Source organism: Mycotypha africana, assembly GCF_025528875.1.
Source record: "Mycotypha africana strain NRRL 2978 chromosome Unknown BDF20scaffold_2, whole genome shotgun sequence".
Lineage (NCBI taxonomy): Eukaryota > Fungi > Mucoromycota > Mucoromycetes > Mucorales > Mycotyphaceae > Mycotypha > Mycotypha africana.
Genome location: NW_026515726.1, coordinates 642,470 through 660,146, shown reverse-complemented (window position 1 = coordinate 660,146; position 17,677 = coordinate 642,470). Strand labels below are relative to the sequence as shown.

General features: G+C 37.8%; 4 protein-coding genes across 4 annotated transcripts; 2 read left to right on the top strand and 2 right to left on the bottom strand.

Annotated features, from left to right (window-relative positions):
• Positions 1–1,587: 1,587 nt before the first annotated feature.
• Positions 1,588–8,039, top strand: BDF20DRAFT_910089 (uncharacterized protein; the record flags this gene model as incomplete). The annotated part of the gene is made up of 14 exons (XM_053083675.1): positions 1,588–1,671; positions 1,756–1,822; positions 1,891–2,015; positions 2,100–2,234; positions 2,318–2,665; positions 2,735–3,243; positions 3,304–4,142; positions 4,205–4,407; positions 4,472–6,797; positions 6,865–7,359; positions 7,452–7,575; positions 7,657–7,751; positions 7,823–7,903; positions 7,987–8,039. The coding sequence occupies 14 exons, from the start codon at positions 1,588–1,590 to the stop codon at positions 8,037–8,039; spliced, it is 5,484 nt and encodes a 1,827-aa protein (XP_052938842.1).
• Positions 8,040–8,660: 621 nt separating this feature from the next.
• Positions 8,661–8,879, bottom strand: BDF20DRAFT_802125 (uncharacterized protein; the record flags this gene model as incomplete). Its single annotated transcript, XM_053076411.1, has 1 exon — positions 8,661–8,879. A coding segment is annotated over one exon (219 nt), but the record flags the coding sequence as incomplete, so codon positions are not given.
• A 1,212-nt stretch (positions 8,880–10,091) lies between these two features.
• BDF20DRAFT_850499 (uncharacterized protein) lies at positions 10,092–10,995 on the top strand. Its single transcript, XM_053079957.1, has 3 exons — positions 10,092–10,302; positions 10,387–10,441; positions 10,510–10,995. Exons 1-3 carry the CDS (start codon positions 10,134–10,136, stop codon positions 10,538–10,540), a joined length of 255 nt encoding a protein of 84 aa, XP_052938840.1. The 5' UTR covers positions 10,092–10,133; the 3' UTR covers positions 10,541–10,995.
• Positions 10,996–11,506: 511 nt separating this feature from the next.
• Positions 11,507–16,250, bottom strand: BDF20DRAFT_850493 (clustered mitochondria-domain-containing protein). The gene is made up of 9 exons (XM_053079956.1): positions 16,214–16,250; positions 16,123–16,136; positions 15,976–16,041; positions 15,833–15,897; positions 15,580–15,751; positions 15,363–15,500; positions 12,614–15,294; positions 12,403–12,528; positions 11,507–12,314 (listed from the first exon to the last, which is right to left on the bottom strand). Exons 3-9 carry the CDS (start codon positions 16,034–16,036, stop codon positions 11,691–11,693), a joined length of 3,867 nt encoding a protein of 1,288 aa, XP_052938839.1. The 5' UTR covers positions 16,037–16,041; positions 16,123–16,136; positions 16,214–16,250; the 3' UTR covers positions 11,507–11,690.
• Between the last annotated feature and the right edge of the window lie 1,427 nt (positions 16,251–17,677).

Genomic DNA, 17,677 nt, shown 5'->3' with positions numbered 1-17,677 from the left:
CACAAGCAAAAGTTTTGTTGGTCCGATTCGGATTTATCAGACACGGCCGGTCGGGATCACGTGTAGCTACTTAACATTCCAAATTTAGTAAGGACTATTTCTTTATTAGTAATCGTTCTTGCGGATCATTTGGAATCTATATCGTTATGGTATATAAAGCATTTCATCTTTACTTTATAATTATCATCTTATCTTTATCTTTAATCAGTTCTTTTTTTTTATAGTTTATATTTAAATTTTTTTTTAGGTAAAACGGAAATTCTACTTGTGCCTTAATTGAAAAGATCTTGAATATTTTATTACTATGTTATGACGCCTCCTAGGCGAATAGAATCATTAGAGAGATTTCACCTCTTTAAATTATAAATACGGCTCACCACTGTAGTTAAAACATCCTCAGTGTTTTTATCCTGTTCTTTCTTACCCTCACATTATTTTCCTATACATCTGTTTAATAAACGTTATCATATATAAGTGCTATCTTTCTGTCGTTGTAACTTATCCTCAGAGACGTTAGTAACACCAACCCCACGGTCTTGTTCTGTTAATTGGTCTTCATCATCTCTGTCACAGCTCACAGTCATTACATATGCCTTGCGGCGTTCTAGAATTGCTTGCTTGAAAATTTCTAGGAAATCAGAACAGTAACATGAGACATGTCAAATTATTCGTATCACTGATTTCGGTTGATATGACTATGTGGAAGAATACAATTGAACATTTATAGGCGGATATACTAAAGATATTAAGAAAATATGGAAATTGCTGGAATAGACATGGTCTTTCTGGATAATGTCTGGGTCTATAACTGATACAAGTAGTGTTGCTGAGCCAGAGATCTTTTATCCGACCCTCACGTCTCTGCTGCGCCATTCATATCATGAATACCTCAGTCTATTATGTCCATTTGATCTATCTTATTGTTATCTGGCTTAGGATAGGTATATGTATGGAATATGCTCTAGCATTGGGCTCTATTATTATAGTAAGATTATCTCATAATGCACAGACAATAAAGAATATATAATTTATCCATATGTAATCTCAACAGTGAATGATTAAGTACCAGAAGAGACTAATGTCATATTATGGAATAGTCACTTAGCAAGTATTGCAGGATTCATTTGTCTCTGTCAATATCTATATACAGACTTATGCCTCAATATACAACAGCGGTGAAGAACCGGGTATGTTCTGACAAATAAAGATATCTCGTTCAACAATTTCATATTCTAATCTTAGCACGGAAGCAACCAAGATTACGAAAGGAAAAGCGAGTATAGTGTACCAGAATTCGTGGCTGTTGATCTGTTGGGAAAAGTATGAGTAGCTCTTGATTTGTGATAGCTGGGATTTAAAATAATTAAATTCAGAAAGTCTATAGACAATGCGTTAGAGTGTGTGATGTTTGTCCCTTTTTGAACAATACCGACTTTCAGTTCTTCAGTTAGTGGTTTTTACCCAGAATTCACTAAGCGGCTACTCCTGTTTTTGAAATTGTAATCAAATAGCATTCAGTAGAAATCAAGACGTATATTTAAGGCTTGCATCTGAGTATAAAGCGACATCCATAACACAGTTCAACCTATGAGTGGACTTACAGCTTTTTTACAAACCGAGCTTTTAACTTTATCGAGTGAAGCTAAGCGAAAGCATCCCGAGATTAAAGAGGTGCGTTAGTTGGCACTACAACATTTCTTTTGAGGAAAGCGTTATGGTATTGTTTTTTTTTCTCAAATTATTTCTTTTTTTAAGGCTGCTGAAAGATTAAGTGTCATCTTGAGAAGTTTCAAGGAAAGACCCGGTTACAATATAGCCAATGGTATAACTGTTACATACTCCAACAAACTGTAGTGTAGGCATTAAAGCTGAAAAGTGTATATATTATAGAGTTATCGAAAACGGAAGATGCTTTACGTCCATTCGTATTAGCCTGTGAAACGAAACATGTCAAACTAATAACTATATCTATTGGATGCTTACAGAAGCTCATTTCATTCCATGCCATTCCGGAGGTAAATCCGTTAAAACAGCAGTCAGCAAGTGAAAAATGACACAATATCTTCAATTCCACAACTTACTGATTGAGTTTCCTAAAGACATCAATTAGAACCGTACTGAGAAGTTTGACTGATATAAGCGCCCAAGGTGTCGATATACAGCTAAAGATAATGCAAACGGTTTTACCACTGCTAAGCAATTATAAAAATGTTCATGATGATATTCTAGCCGAGGTAAAAGTTAAAGCAGATGTTTCAATAGAAGGGATGATGAAGATGTTCAATAGTAAAGGCTCCTCGTTTGGTTTATCGTTTAGGCACTTTTAATTTGTTTTCGATTACAAGACTCAAAAGTAGCAGTGGTCAATAATACGGCAGCAGCAACCCTTCGTCAATTAGTTATTTTTGTATTTGATAAAGTAGCTAATGAAGATACACAAGGTAGTAAGGATTCTTCAGAGGGAATGGAAACAGTAGAAATTAGTTCAGGGGAGAAAATCAATTTAATGCCATGTGCGAAGGATGCCTATTACCTGTTTCAGGATCTTTGCTTATTAACAAATGGTGATAACCCTCAGTTTCTCCGTTTGTCGCACCTACCGAAAACGTTTGGACTCGAATTGATTGAAAGCATTTTAACAAACCACCACAAAATCTTTAAAGAGGTATTTGTAAAATGTAATTGTTGATCATAGCAACAATCTTATTAAACATTATTCAAAATTATACTTCAGCATGAGGAATTGAATTCATTGCTAAAAGGCTTAGTTTGCCCAATGTTTATCAAAAACTTTTCAGAAAAGAACGACTTTCCGCTTACAATGCGGCTAACGCGAGTTGTACTTATACTTATCAAGAAATTTAATGATATACTTGTTATGGAATGCGAAATTTTCTTGTCGATGTTTGTGAAGATCTTGGAACCTGAAAATCCTTTATGGCTGAGAATATTAGCTATGGAAGTGTTTAGGAATGTATGCAGCAATTCTTCGTTGATAAAATCTATATACAAATGGTATGATAAGCAAAACAGCTCTACAAATGTTTTCCGGGATATGATCACAGGATTTGGGAGGTTAGCGACAGAAAAACCGCAAATCATCGGTGCTACTCAAGGAGGCAGAGACAGTTTCGACAGCGGCTCAGGGCATACAACCGTACAACACTCTTTTCACTCCAATCAGCATACTGCATCCTCAACGGAAACCTTGAGTGTAACTGGATCTACCATGCGGATTCAATGGTAATGTAGCAATCTTCGATAGTTCGATAGACGCAATCGCTAACTCTAGCCAATTTGTAGTATTGATCAATTAGACAAATCTGAGCCACCATCAATACCCGGTACATATATGTTTTATCTTGCCCTCATTTGTTTGAACTCAATTGCAGATGGGTTGGCAGCGTTTGCTTTGCCTAGGTTTTCCCCTGAATCTGATAAGTTGACTGCAGAGAAAAAGAGCACAATTAAAGACGACGAAAAGGATGAAGAGACAATATTAGTTAAGGATATGGCAAATGTTGCCTGGCCAGGCTTGTTAGCGGCGATGTCTTTTTATTTATCGGCAAATTTAGATGAGGAATTATTTCAAAGCACTATGCGATCGTATCAGAATTTCACAAATGTCTGTGGTGTACTAGGTCTTGTTACCCCTCGTGATGCTTTTTTAACAAACCTCTGTAAAAACTCAATACCCATAACACCAATATTATCATCTGGATTTATAACTTCTTCACTAAGTACTACTGGTTCCTCTACAAAACTGAACAGTAATATGAGCAGCACAAGTGTCGGTACCATTTCTTCTTTGAATTCATCAATGAATACAGCTGCTATATCTTTTTCGGAATTGCCAATTCAGCAGCAACAAGCCATAGCGAATATTTCTCTACATGAGAAAAACCTATACAGTCTTCGAGTTTTGCTGAATGTAGCAATGTTCTTGAGCAACATGCTGGAATCGTCATGGTATCTTGTTCTTGAAACTCTACAGCTGGCGGATTTTCTTCTGTTCAACCGACCTATACCCAAGGGCACATCAACTGCTGGCACAGGAGCATTGATTTCATCTTCAGCCTCTAATCACAAATTTAACGTTGCAGGAGCCAATCCTAATAGCAATTTTATTCAAGCTGTAACGAGTAAGTAAATATGAACGAAGACAATATTGGTAACTTTCAAGTGTGCTTATCATATAACGTAGGTCCTGTTGACAACCAATTGATGGATGCTGATCACCTCACTATCATCCATACTTCTTTCCAAAGACTCTTCGATAACAGTAAATATTTGACTGATGAATCTTTTGTCGCATTTGCTGCCGCATTATGCCGACTAAATTCAGAAATAACTGACACAGCTTTCATGGGTTACGACACCATGCCTAGCAGTAAATCGTCGAAAGTTGTAAGTTTCTTTGACATTCTATTTTATTCGTAGTTATAGTATCTTAACTGTAAGGTTTGTTTAGAAATTATTCAATAATAGATCGTTTGCAATAGATAAGTTGGAATATATAGTAACTCTAGACATGAACAGAGTTGTCAATACTGAAAAAGAAACATCGACTGAGGTTTGGGATTTGATCATGTCGCATTTAGTTGCTACAGCAAATAATCCAACCACACCGGTAACCATTCATTCTCAATGCTGCCAGACAATTTCCAATATTGTTACAAATGCCATGAATTATGTTCTTACAGAATACAACACAGTTAACGAGACAATACAGACTAGACTGTTATCAGTTCTTTGCCAATGTATTATTCATAAAGCTTCCACAACAGACGAAATCGCACCGCAAGATACTACAAACGGTAGTAGTTCGAGAGGCTTGGTAGAAGTGCAGAGAATGGGATTGGAGACATTGAACAATTTATTACAAACATCTGGCCACTCTTTCACTTGCGGTTGGGGACAAATTTTTAATATGCTGCGGCATATAGCTATCTGTTCTATCAATTACCCACCAGACACAATCTACACTAATGATGGTAATGATGAGATGACAGAAAAAGACGAGGACCTACAGCATGAAGAAGGAGCCACTGAAAAGATAGAAGGAAGAGCTGATCGTGTCAGTATTGATACAACTTCTTCGTCCATCAGAACACCCAGTATTCTAACAACATCCGGAGGAGGGCACAAAAACATTACAGGCTTAGTCAAAGTTGCATTTCCCAGCTTACAACTCATCTGTACAGATTTTCTTTCATTACTATCACCTGACTGTCTTCGTCAATGTATTGCCACTTTAGGATCATTCTGTATGCAAGGAGATGATTTGAATATTAGCTTGACAGCTGTTGGGTTATTGTGGAACCTGTCAGATTTCATTCAAACAAAACTGGGTGAGGTCAAGAAGAATCTCGGTGATGCATACACTGCAACAAAAATCATTAAAGACGCAATCAATATTGATGCTCCCCTTGCTAATGAAAAGGATGATGATCCGGAAACTTACAATATTTTATGGATGCTATTACTGCTACAGCTGTCACATACATGCATTGATTGGAGACCCGAAGTAAGGAACGGCGCCAACCAAACGTTATTCAGAACTATTACAATGAATGGTCACATTCTGGGTCCTATCCTTTGGCATGCTTGTTTATGGGAGGTTCTCTTTCCACTATTGGATTCAATCAAAATGTCTTCTATTCGTGCGTCGAAAACTTCACTGAATAAATCAGCCTCTCCTACAGCCAATGGAGAACGAGATACTTCAGGTTTCATGCTTCACCACTCAAGAGACACAGCTGATAAACAGTGGGACGAGACGAAAGTTTTAATATTAACGGGTATTGCTAATATCTTTCACGATTTTCTCAGCGAGCTATGTAACTTGAAGCATTTTTCACGTGCATTCACTTTACTACTAGCTCATTTGGAGGACTCTTGTCTTCGTTCCAGTCAAGAAGTTTCACTTGCAAGTATAAAAAGCTTCAAAATCATTGTAACTGTCACAGGAGAAAACGCTGAGTGCGTCAAATCCTTAGACTTATGGACGCGTGCATGGGACACTTGGGAGGCTATCGGTTTCGGTATAAGCCAATCCATGGGCAGCTCAGCTTCATTAGAAATACCAAATAAGAATATAGCAGCGTCCTTTTTTGACAGTGAGATGGATTTTCAAGCGCTTACATTATCTCTATCCACTTCTAGCGCAGCACCTATCTCCAATAGTTTCACTCAAGAAGCCTTAACATCTTTTGTTTCAATGTTCAACGATCTCTATTGCTTGATTTCCTCAACTTTCACTTTAGATAACGTTTGCTCCGTGCTCAGCATCTTACGTAATGTTATTGTTTATTCCACTAGCCCTCAGTACCGACCTGATATAGATCACCTTTCCCCATTACAAGACGCAGTTTTGGGAGCAGTTCAAATTCTCGATATGAATGCTGAAGGTGTGGCGCCTTTAGTTCTCACAGATCTGGCTGAATATATGACATTATCATTCTTAAGTCCTCCAGAAAACAACGAAAATAAGAAGCGCGGTTATATTCCTCCTAGTCAACGTAAATTTTCCACAGTAACATATATCGCTCTCAACAAAAGGTGCAATCTTTTGATAGCTGATCTGTTCCGCAAGCATGCAAAAAATCTAGCAATTTATACCGAAGGTGTATTCGAGCGTATTATTGGTGCCTACGGCTTACCTATGAAATTGAAGTATGACTGTCCTCCTTCTTACAAGCATGGCGACGATAAAACGCCATTGTGGAAGCTTGCTACAGAGGGCTTATTATCCATATTGAAGCCAGGGTTAGAGACTTTAGAGTGTTACGAAGATGGTAAGATATATCGTATGTTAGTATAGAATCATTGTGATCTTATTGGTGATATTCTTTTTCTTTCTAGTTGTTTCGGAGGGGAGATTCTGCGGTGTATGGCGTACACTTGTTGATATAATAGAAGGAAGTTTATTGTCGCCTAGTTCAGCACCAGAAAGCATGTCGTTGGAAGAATTGGATATTGATGAACATTTTGATATCAGTCTCTTGAATTTTGTTCAAAACGAAATTGTTGTCCATATGGGGCAACCCAAAGTTCCCGTAGATGTAATTGAGAAATTAGTGAACGTAATTTGTGAAAGTGCAAGACTTTATTATGTGGACGAAACAACCGCAGAAGAATCAATGTCATCTTTGAATCGTACAGATTTTACTCACCAACAGCTTGATGATAAAGAAGTAGAAGGCTCAACAACGAGTCAAGACAAGCAAAGATTTATTTATAGTAATCGCTCAAGTGATATAATAGGTACAACGGGTATTGTTGTACCTGTCTTGAAAGAATCATTCGCTTATGCGTCATTTATGACGTTATTTGGTTTATGTTCATCTGAAAAGCAAGGTAATGACAAAAGAAAGCAATGCTCTTCATGACCACGCTCGAGGAGGAATGTATCGCCTAATATGCCTGTGCGCTGCTGCTGCTTATTATAGATCATCTCGAGGTTCGTAAACGAATAGCTAAAGTGACACTTCCAGTGTTGCTCAAGAAGAGCGAAAACATTCTACGTAACTATATTGTAGATGAACCATTGTTAGGAAGATGTCCTTTTCCAAGGTACTTAATGGGGTGAGAGTTTGATATACGGGCGATTAAGCATCTATCACAGTTACTGACTGTTTTGAACGATTCCAATAGAGTGCGCAAAGAGGAACTGCTGTTTCTGCTGAAGCAATGTATCATGCTCAAGCTACAGGAGAATATATTCACACTTGAACAAAATGAAACTGAAAGTAAGTGATGTAAATTATAGGAACGCTGTATCAGATGGTTACTGACATACTACTGTAACGATTTTAAAAAGATACAATGAAACAAATGCTACTATCAGGCCCTAGAGCCCATTTATTTTATTTGTATCCTTCCCTAATTAATATGATCACTTGTAAAGATGATGTAGTAGTTTGCCTAGTAAAAGAATGCCTTCAACTTATGGGCGTGGAGATGGGTATTTCTTCTGTACAATAGTTTTGATTCAAGCCCCTCATTATATTATTACCATATTTAAGCAATACATGTAAAAAGATATACATACAAGAGTCCCATTGCTTTCTACCAATATCTATAAAACAGCTCTGCGTTCAAAAGTTTGTAAAGCTATAGTATACTGTGTTACGATGTTTTTCTCTTTAGTTTTGGTAATGGTTGCTCTAAGGAAGGAATGGGGATATATTGTAGAGCTGAAAGAAATAAATTTTACATAAATAGTACATAAACATGATAAATTTGAAAGAATGCAATTTGTAGAAGTAATACATTGGTGAGCAGCAGGTAAAAATAGCTACTGTATATCAGTAGTTTTATGATAATAAGAGTAAAGTTTAATCGGAATCCATGCTTTCAAGCTCGTCGCCTTCGCCTTCTCCATCTAGATCAGTGGTGCATTCTCCCGTGAGAAGTCCTCTATTCATACTGTCACCTTGTTCACTGCCGCCACTACTTACAGATGATACAGCACAAGTGTATTTACTATCAGAAGCATTTTTGTAGGGATATGGCTTAGCATATAGCCCTTTCATATTAGCTGCGGTATGAGTTGTATTATATAGCGGCGTCTGTTGTTGTTGCTGATTTGATACATTATCCTTATCGCTGTTCATAATTGGAGCAGAATCTGTTATGGACTGTTTACCAATCCACTTCTTCAACATCCTCTTCGCCACCATTTTACCTCTGAGTCTATCAGCAGTAGCTCGCAATCGTTCATTATCCAAGCGAACTTCTTGGAGTTGTCGTTCTAGAACAGCATTTTGTTCCGATAAACGACTGATCATCAGTCTCATTTCGTTTTGCTGTTGATTCTTTTTTTGCCGATACTTGGCTGAAGCTGCTTTATTTCTTAGTCGACGTTCCTGAAGTGTCAGCGGCGGTTGCAGCTGGCCTTGATCGTCTATAATAGCATCGACTTCATCTGCTCCCATTATGAAGTCATCTGTACTTTTCGGTTGTACCAAAAACTGCTGTTGCTGCTGTTCTTTATTATGACCGCTTTTGATTAAGTGAGGCGGTGTAGCGATTGAATAATGCAAATGATGGTTTGTTTGATTATAATAACGGATGGGATATGGCGATTTTTCATGTGATGACGGAGAGGCTGCGGACGCTGTATACAAATATTTGTCTTTACCAGGGGAAGTTGGTGGCGAACGGAATGGAGGATTCGATGGGTACTGCGAAGAAGAGTGGTCATTATAGGAATAACTAGGTGCAGATGCTCTGCGCTCCATGGGGTTGTCATTATAGCTATGTTGGGTTGCTAAAGCTAAATGTGCGCTGTTATACAACGGAGGTGCAGCAATTATGGATGATATTGACATAAGCTTCCCGGAAGAAGATGAAGTACTATCAGTAGAGCTGTCGCTGGAAGTTGATAGAGTACGACTGTTTCTTTGCTGTATAGAATGCATGCTATTATCAAGTTAACAGGTAAGGTACTAAAGGACTCAATAAATAAATTAAGAACTAAGGGCTTTCAAAGCAAAAGAAATGAAGGTGAAGAAAGAAAAACGAGAAGATTGCAAAAAGATCAATCTCATTTAAATAAGGAAACGCTCCTTTGTTGCGCTTGAGAAAGAGCGACTGTAAGCACGGCCAATTGAGCTATTGTTTAGGACAAAGCATAGGTCATAATCCCAGAGAGAGATATGCTGTTTGTTTACCACAACTCTGTATGGTTATATTAAAGGGAAATTTCTAATTTTTCCAGTTTTAAATCAAAACTTTTTTATTTTGACGATTTGAATAGATTTTGTTCATTCTGCATCAAGGAGGAAAAGATGTGAATACTCGTGGATACCTCACATTTCTATCCATCATTAATGTACAGTTTGGATATAGATCTTTGTTAGTTCACCGTACGTAGCGTATATACGGTCTGAAGCAATATACAATCACTAAGAATAGCTATATTAAATCCAATAGTAGTACTCATCTGTGTCATATCTAGGTAAATGTCGATTACCTTGGCTTTGTTTGATTTAAAGTACGGGTCCGCTCGTTATGAATGAAACGAAATGGTCTCAAATGTTTCTATTCAGTTGGTAAACTGTGGACGTTGAATTGAAAATCAAATGTCCCCATGATGCATTAGCTCTCTTCCGTGCTCCGCTTTTTTTATGACGGTCCTCTTGTTGTATTACTGTTTATTTATGTTATTCTGCTGTTTCATCTTTCTTTTCGATTTGTCATTCTGTCACCTGGGTAGTACTTATATTATGAGTATATTTCATGTCTGTCAAAAATTGATCAGTTTCTTCTTGAATTCAAGACGTAAATATGCAATTTGTAAAGCTCATTTTGTAAGCCTAAGAAGGCTGCTACATCATTTCTGTATGCCTGATTAACATATATATGCCTTTGCTCACATAGACGACAACGAAAGATGTAACCTGCAGTATGCGGACTGCGAGACTATTAAAATTAAGTAAGCAAGCCAAGACTCGTATTACAATCTGGATATAATATCAATGCTCATATACAATACACTCGAAGTAGCTTTGTTGCAGTGGATACAGCTACGTGATTGCACCTTCGATGAACAGCGAGCAATGCACAACTTAGGCGACATAATCATGTCTCTCCCTTTATTTTTGGTTACAATGGGCTTTTGAGAAACCCTGAGATCATGTGTTGCAATAACACCATAACCTGGTGGAATATCTTTGAAGTTTATTCAATGGAACATGCACTCAATCATGAAATCACAGTGTTAACTAGAACAGAATAGTCTACCCTCAGTGATTTCCTGCGTTACTCACTAATGTATTTTATGTACGTTCCTATTGAAATATGTTTGACTAGTGTTATGAAAGCTTAATAGTAAATAGCGATACTTAACATTTGAACAATTGCCATGAGTATACTGTAGGGTTCATAAAGTTAAGTCATTTACCTCTGTATTGTTGGTAGTCTGAGTCAAGCAAGCCTACATTTTTGCTAGGTTATTAAACGTATAGCCATAAAAAGACGTTACTGCGAGTTTTAATAGCGTGTTTAAAGAGTTTCATTGGCTTTACTATCACATCATCTTTATGTATTGTATGATCAATTCGTGGTTTTTTTCGTTAACGAAAATTGGACAACCTTAAAATTCTTTTGTTGTTGTTCTAAATCAGTTCGTAATTCGTTGTGCACGGCTTTGTTTACTTCAAGCCCAAGCCTTGTCACTTATTTCAGATTCAACTGCTCCACACGTGTAATAGCCGTAATTGTCACCATTCATAAAAAACAAACACCACAGTGATATACAAAACACTACTCTGCTTTACATTAAAAAAGTAACTTGGCGAAAAAAGAAGGCGTGCGCATATTAAAAGATACTATAGCATATTTGGCATACCTTCTAACACGTGTGCAATGAGTAAGAAGAGATAAAAGCTTAAATTTTAGGGTTAGAAAACACACATAATGACAATGGCCACACAGGATAGCCAAAACTATGGACGTGAATATGCAGGAGCATTTCGAATGTTCATCTTGAACGTGACATTGGTATTACCTAATAAACCAAGAAATCTTTTACTGGATGAAAAGGTTGAAAAAAGGGAAAAAAAAAGAATAGGATTTTTTATAAAATACGATATGTATAATAAATAAATCGAATATCTTCTGTATTATATTACAATAGCCTATAGCATTATATATATTCTAAAATTACATGTATATTGCTGACTTTACTTGCGTTGTTTTTTGTGTGCTAATTTCTTTGGCTTTTTATTAGATTTTTTGCCTTGTTCTTCGCCATTAATGAACTCTAATAACTCGTCTATAGGAAGATGACCTTTAGATGGCTCCTTTGAATCTTCATTTGTAGCGGCAGCTGATGATGCATCGTGTGTTTGATGTTGCTTTTGAGGTATTGTTGACGACGATGCCTTTGCAGCCGCAGCCGCAGTCAACATTTCAGGATGTTTGACAGTTGCTGGTGCTCCATTAGCAAGCTGCTGGGGAAGTATTTTACTACCACCATTCTTGACATTGAGTTCTTCTATAGCCTTTTGCTGAGCTAACATATTAGCATTAGCTGTTAATTCTCGAAGCCATAATTGACTATCCTTTGTGCGTGCATCCTCAGGCCCAAGCTTTTCATTGAACACTTCAAATGCAATCTTTTCCGCCTCTGCGGCTTCCTTAAACTTGGCTTCCAGGGTATAAGCTTTGGCAAGAATGTGATAACCTGTGGCAGTCAAGACATGATCTTTACCGAATACAGCCTCATGTGTCTTTGTAGCTCTTTCGAAAAATTTTGTACTTTTAGCGTAGTCCCGAATGGTTTGGAGCATCACACCGACGTTATTCTATTGAATAGAGAGTATCAATTAAATGGTCTGAAACAACTTCTTCTATCCATATTAGATTGATATATCATATGGATGAGAAACTTACATCGGCGGTGGCGGATTCAGGGTGATTTGGCCCGACCAAAAGATTCCAGTAGTAAAACGCATGGCGGATGTATTTTAATGCAAGCTTAGTACGTCCAGCTGTGTGCTCAAACAATCCAAGATTTAACTATATTCATTAAAAGTGAAAATCCATTTGTAAAATTTTGTCAGAGTCCCTGGAGTAAGAATATGAACTGCTGCTTAAAACTTACATAATGATGGATGGTTTCAGGGTCATCAACACCGTTTGTTCTCTCCGAGGCTATAATAGCTTTGCGTTGAAGTTCCAAAGAGGCTTCATGCTCTTCATTGTTATGATAGATCATAGCCAAAGCGGCATAGCATTTACTGGTTTCTGGGTGTAAAAACCCGTATGTCTGTTCGTGTAGAGTCAAAGACTCCAACAAAAGTTCGAGACCAAGCTCCTTGTGGCCCTGAGCAATACTCATCTTACCTGCCTCAAATGTTTCTTCAGCAAAGATACTGCGAGTAGTAGCAGTTTTAACAGTAGGCATTATATTGTAAATATCGTCGGGAGTGAAGGTTGTGGTACGTCTTACAGGACGTTGAGTCTCAGGCTGATGTTTCTTTGATGATTTTCTGCTGGACATTTTTTGTTTAGCACGGTCAATTGCAGCTTGGCGTGCAGCATCTTCAGCAGCAAACGCAGCTTTCTCATCTTCAGTATAGGCTTCAGTGCGATAGTTGTAGGCTGCAACTTGAATACCAATACGCTTGCAAAGATCACGAAGTGTAGGAATGAAACGTAATTGTTCAAAAGCATTGTCTTCAAGTTGGTAACGGAAACGCATAAAGACTTGCTGAGTAATAAGTTTCTTTAAGCCAGCAGGTGTAATTTGAGCCCAGGCAAAGTCGTTTCGGTTGGAACCTTCAGGTAAAACAGGATTTGGCTTGCTATTAAAATTACTTCCCAATAAGCAGTTTAAGAAGTGGGAAATACAAAGGCTGACTTCTTCAGTGGAGCACTTGACAAGATAATTACGAAGCAGACGTTTAGAAGCACGGACAATCATTTCTTGTACAATTAACTTATAAATATGATCGATTCGCTTTTCTTTGCTAGTGAAAACAAGCTCTGCAAGTTTGCCGAGATAACGCATGTTGATTCCTCGACGATGCATAGCTTTCGTCAAGGCATCACCGTCAAGAGGAGAAATGGCATAGGAAACAAAGTCAAGCACAAGGCTGGGAATGACTTCGTCCCGCAAGAACTTGGATGCTTCCCAAACGACTTCTTGCTCCTGTTTAGTCTGGTCATTGTCAGGGAGTCGAGCAGTAGTGAAAACATCAGCATTAAACTGGAGTTTGAATTCATTGATGTCTATCTTGATCTCATCTTCCTCATTGACTTCTTCGACTTCTTCTTTCTTTTCAATCACGGCAGCATTATCAACTGCATCTTTCTTATCACCAGTGACCTCCTCATTTTCTTTTCCCCCCTCAATTTCGGGCGATTTTGAAGCTTCTCTTTCCTTTCGAATTTGGTCGGTCTTTTCTTTAAGCCATTTTCTGAACTTGTGTTCCCAAAACAAGGACATCAATTCATGTCTCAACAAGGTCAATTTATGAGGATAAGCCGGCTTATCGTCCTTTGCAACACATTCGCTCTCTTGAAACTCAATATCAACTGGATTTAATCTATACAAGTCTAGGATATAACGACGATTATCGGCCCCGATCAAACCCTTGGTTTCTTGAGAAGTGAACAATTGGACCTCCTTATCACCTTCCTTGTTAATGACAGTGTGTTCGGCTAGGTGAAGTGATTTGGCAATATCTTTTCCAATATTTTCATGGAAGGTTTCATCCGAGGAAATCTGTATACCATTATCAACTGAACCGTAGATGATAGAATTCTCGTCTTGACGACGGAAAATGCCAGGTACTATGCTTTGAGCAACAATACGAGCACCCTTATAGTCTACAATAACGCTGCCCAACGTGTATAAATTCTCCGGTTCAATTGTATTGATGATCTTGACACCTTCGAGATCTTTGCCAGTAGCGACATGGGCTGCTTCATCTCCCCCTAATTCATCGAAGGTATTGCGGCCATCATTACCTTTGCTAAAGAAGATGTTGTTGTGCACATACATATGTGATTCCTCAGGATCTAAGGGATTCAATGGAATAACGGATCCATCAACTACAGCCATAGCACCACGAATAGCTGCTTCAGTGAATTCAGACTGCACTTTGTTCACTAAACGTTCTCTGAGGATACGTTCTTGCATGGTGGACTTGGGCAATTCCCGATGAGACTGCAGTTCGTCATTCCAATCACGGAGCCCTTCGACAGAATCGAGACCGGCGGTCAAGTATGTTTCACAAGGCCTTGATGGATCGAAAAGGTGTTCTGGTTGTTCTACTGCCCAAGGATAATCGGGAAGATAAGTGCTGACAGGAAGAACTTCCAACATATGGTGACGAGTAATGAAATTTTGCAATTCTGAGAATTTCTTAGCAAAAAGTGGAGATAATTGTTGCAATAAATGGATCAACGAGTGGGCAGAATATTTGCCAGCTCCGTTATTCTTAGGAGAGGGGTCATACTTTGTTTGACTACAGTTATTAACGAAAAATCCTTTGGTGGAGGCTGTCAAATGCAATGTTTCATTTTCCAGAGTTGTGACTACCAAATAAAGAAGGTCGCCCTGTAATTTTTGTCTGTGGGGAACTGGGTTCCATCCAGAAAGGGATAGGCTTTTGAGGCATTCAGGTGCAACTCTGCGGAAATCTTTCGGGACAAAATCAGCTAGTTGAGAGGGTGCATCTAAGTCAGTAATGTTTGTGTAGGCATGTTCTGGTGGAGGCTCTTTTGAGAAGGGATCGTCAACTGATTTGTCGTTGCTGTCGGTAGTAATTGCTTCATCTAAATTAACCTTTTGAGTATAATGCTTTTTTAGACCGGGGCATCCGCTCATTTGTTCTCCCACTTACCAATTTCGCCTGTGACAGCTGTCAAAAACGAGATTGCAGGATCAATTCCAATACTGGAAGGGTTAGGTTTATAAGGTCCAGCTAACAAATCGCGGAGTCGGCTGATATGGACTCGTACATCACGCTCTGAATACGTGTCTAATAATAAGCCAACATAAGAGGGGTCAATCTATGCTTCATTATGCCATTGTTCGTCAATCAAATCCTCTTCAAGTACCTTCAACTAAGTATAACTCAGTTTCTGTAGTTAATCCTTCAACATCCTTCAATTCTACAAAGTCATTCAAACGCTTCCCGTTATGTGACAAATAAAAGCATGAATAAGCACAAGTTTCAGGTGATTCCATGATAATTTGTTTGATATCTTGTACGCTTTCAGCAGGATTGAGCTAATATTTCAAGTAAAGTCAAGATCAATACTCGAAGAATGCTAACAATATGTCCTGAAAAAAACAACAACGAATAGTTACAGTGAGCCTGATGTCATCAATATTTCGGGGCAATTTAATTATCAAGTTGTAGACTTCTTCAACGGCTATCACGGTCATCAACAAGAAGATATACAGTTTTTAATGAGTAAATAGTTAGGTGGAGCTTATAACATTTATAATACCTTCTTGGGAAATTTGCTCCCCTGCTTCCGTTGTCATTCCCTCGTCAGGTGCTGTAGACATTATGCCTATGAAGGACAATGTCAATACAATCGTAATTCTACATTCGTATATTTTTCAAACACTCTTTCTTATAGGTAATACTGTACAGGTTCTATAGGTTCTATATCAAAAAAGGAAAAAGAACAGAAAAGAGCGTGTAAGGAAGGAAGAGTGAAGAGTGGAGGTTCAAAGCCTTACAATAAGCAAAATTAAATAGATTGGAGGTAAGGAAAGTGCTGGGGGTGGTGGCTCTCTCTTAAGTTTTTCCACCTTGGGGTTTTGCTTGAATTTTGATTTTCTTACTCAGAAACATGCTGTATAAAACTAACCGCTCTTTGAGTTTCCCTCAAAAGGGGTCATCCCGCTGTCAATATGGGTTTCAGAACAGCGAATTTGCCTGCCTGAGTTAATTCAACTATTTCGACCCTGGTGCTTCAGGTACCAATGGTAGCGAAGAGGTTATAAACTTGCCTTGGGAAACATGGGCCAAGATGTTTTCAAATATCAATATTTCCACTATGTAGGAGCAAGCTCTTTTATAGTGACTCAATATCTGATAAACACATATTTCAACTTTGAAGATATATGCTCAACTACCTTAGATGATTACATGCTGAAACATGATTTTCCTGATAGACTGAAAATCATGCCTTTTTTCCCACTTCAATGTATTAATTGAATAAATATGTCACTAGACGGTAATTTTCTATTTGAAGCTGCAATTTGTACAGTGCATGAAATCTAACATGTTTGGTTTAAATTGTGCTTCGACGAGGTTAGTCTTCAAAGGTTTAATTGGTCCTCTTCTTTTTGTTATCTAGGCAGCATTAGATATTGATAGTTTAATCAATGTTGTAAATATTGTAAATCTAGAGAGAAAACAAAAAGTGCATGCTATTAAAGGGTAGTAAAAGGAACGACGCGTTGTTACGATGTGAGGCTACATGCTGCTGACTGATGATACTTTTTCATATTTTTGATAATAGTTTATACTCAAGGTATACAGCCTAGCCTCAATAGCAATCAAAGGAGCTTGATGAATTCACTATTTGCAGCAGTGCCAATCTTACTATGGTTTAGTGGAGCAGACGTTACCTCTCCTAATTTTGAATGTTAAACTACTTGTATATTATGAATCCATGTAATCAATATAAAAAAAATGAACTGGATTGTAGTCAAAAGAAGGCTTTGATGATTGCTTAACATGTAGAGTATACATACACACAAACGTGTATAACTCTGAAAGTATGCGGCGAGACAAGATTCTGTGACATTCAAAGTGGGCATTTCTGTATACTCAGAGAACAATTAAACTAAAAGTATACTTGGTTCCGTTTACAAAAGTTACAGTCAATGATAGCGCCTGAAATGACATAAAACCAAAGGACCAGAAAAGCGGACACTTCAATTATATCAAGGATTAAAACTTGTTCTTTTCTGCCGTTCTACAATGTTCTTTTTGCTATTAGAAGAATCTTATTTTTTCCTGAACTCTGAAGTAAGTAAACATTTCGTAATACACCAAATACTATTTCTAGCTATCCAGTCTATTAAGTCATTTTTGATTATCGGAACTCATGCCACCGTTGATCTATTGCAAAGATTTAACTCATGCGGAAGCGATGAAGTCATATATGACACACCAATATTTTGTTTTCCTAA

Coding starts and splice junctions, on each gene's coding strand:
- BDF20DRAFT_850499 (XM_053079957.1), top strand. CDS start 10,134: ATGACGGTCCTCTTGTTGTATTACTGTTTATTTATGTTATTCTGCTGT. Junction 10,303..10,386: donor AAGACGTAAATATGCAATTT/GTAAAGCTCATT, acceptor TTGCTCACATAG/ACGACAACGAAAGATGTAAC. Junction 10,442..10,509: donor TGCGAGACTATTAAAATTAA/GTAAGCAAGCCA, acceptor ATACACTCGAAG/TAGCTTTGTTGCAGTGGATA.
- BDF20DRAFT_850493 (XM_053079956.1), bottom strand. CDS start 16,036: ATGTCTACAGCACCTGACGAGGGAATGACAACGGAAGCAGGGGAGCAA. Junction 15,752..15,832: donor TTGATGACATCAGGCTCACT/GTAACTATTCGT, acceptor TTGAAATATTAG/CTCAATCCTGCTGAAAGCGT. Junction 12,315..12,402: donor CTGAATCCGCCACCGCCGAT/GTAAGTTTCTCA, acceptor TCTATTCAATAG/AATAACGTCGGTGTGATGCT.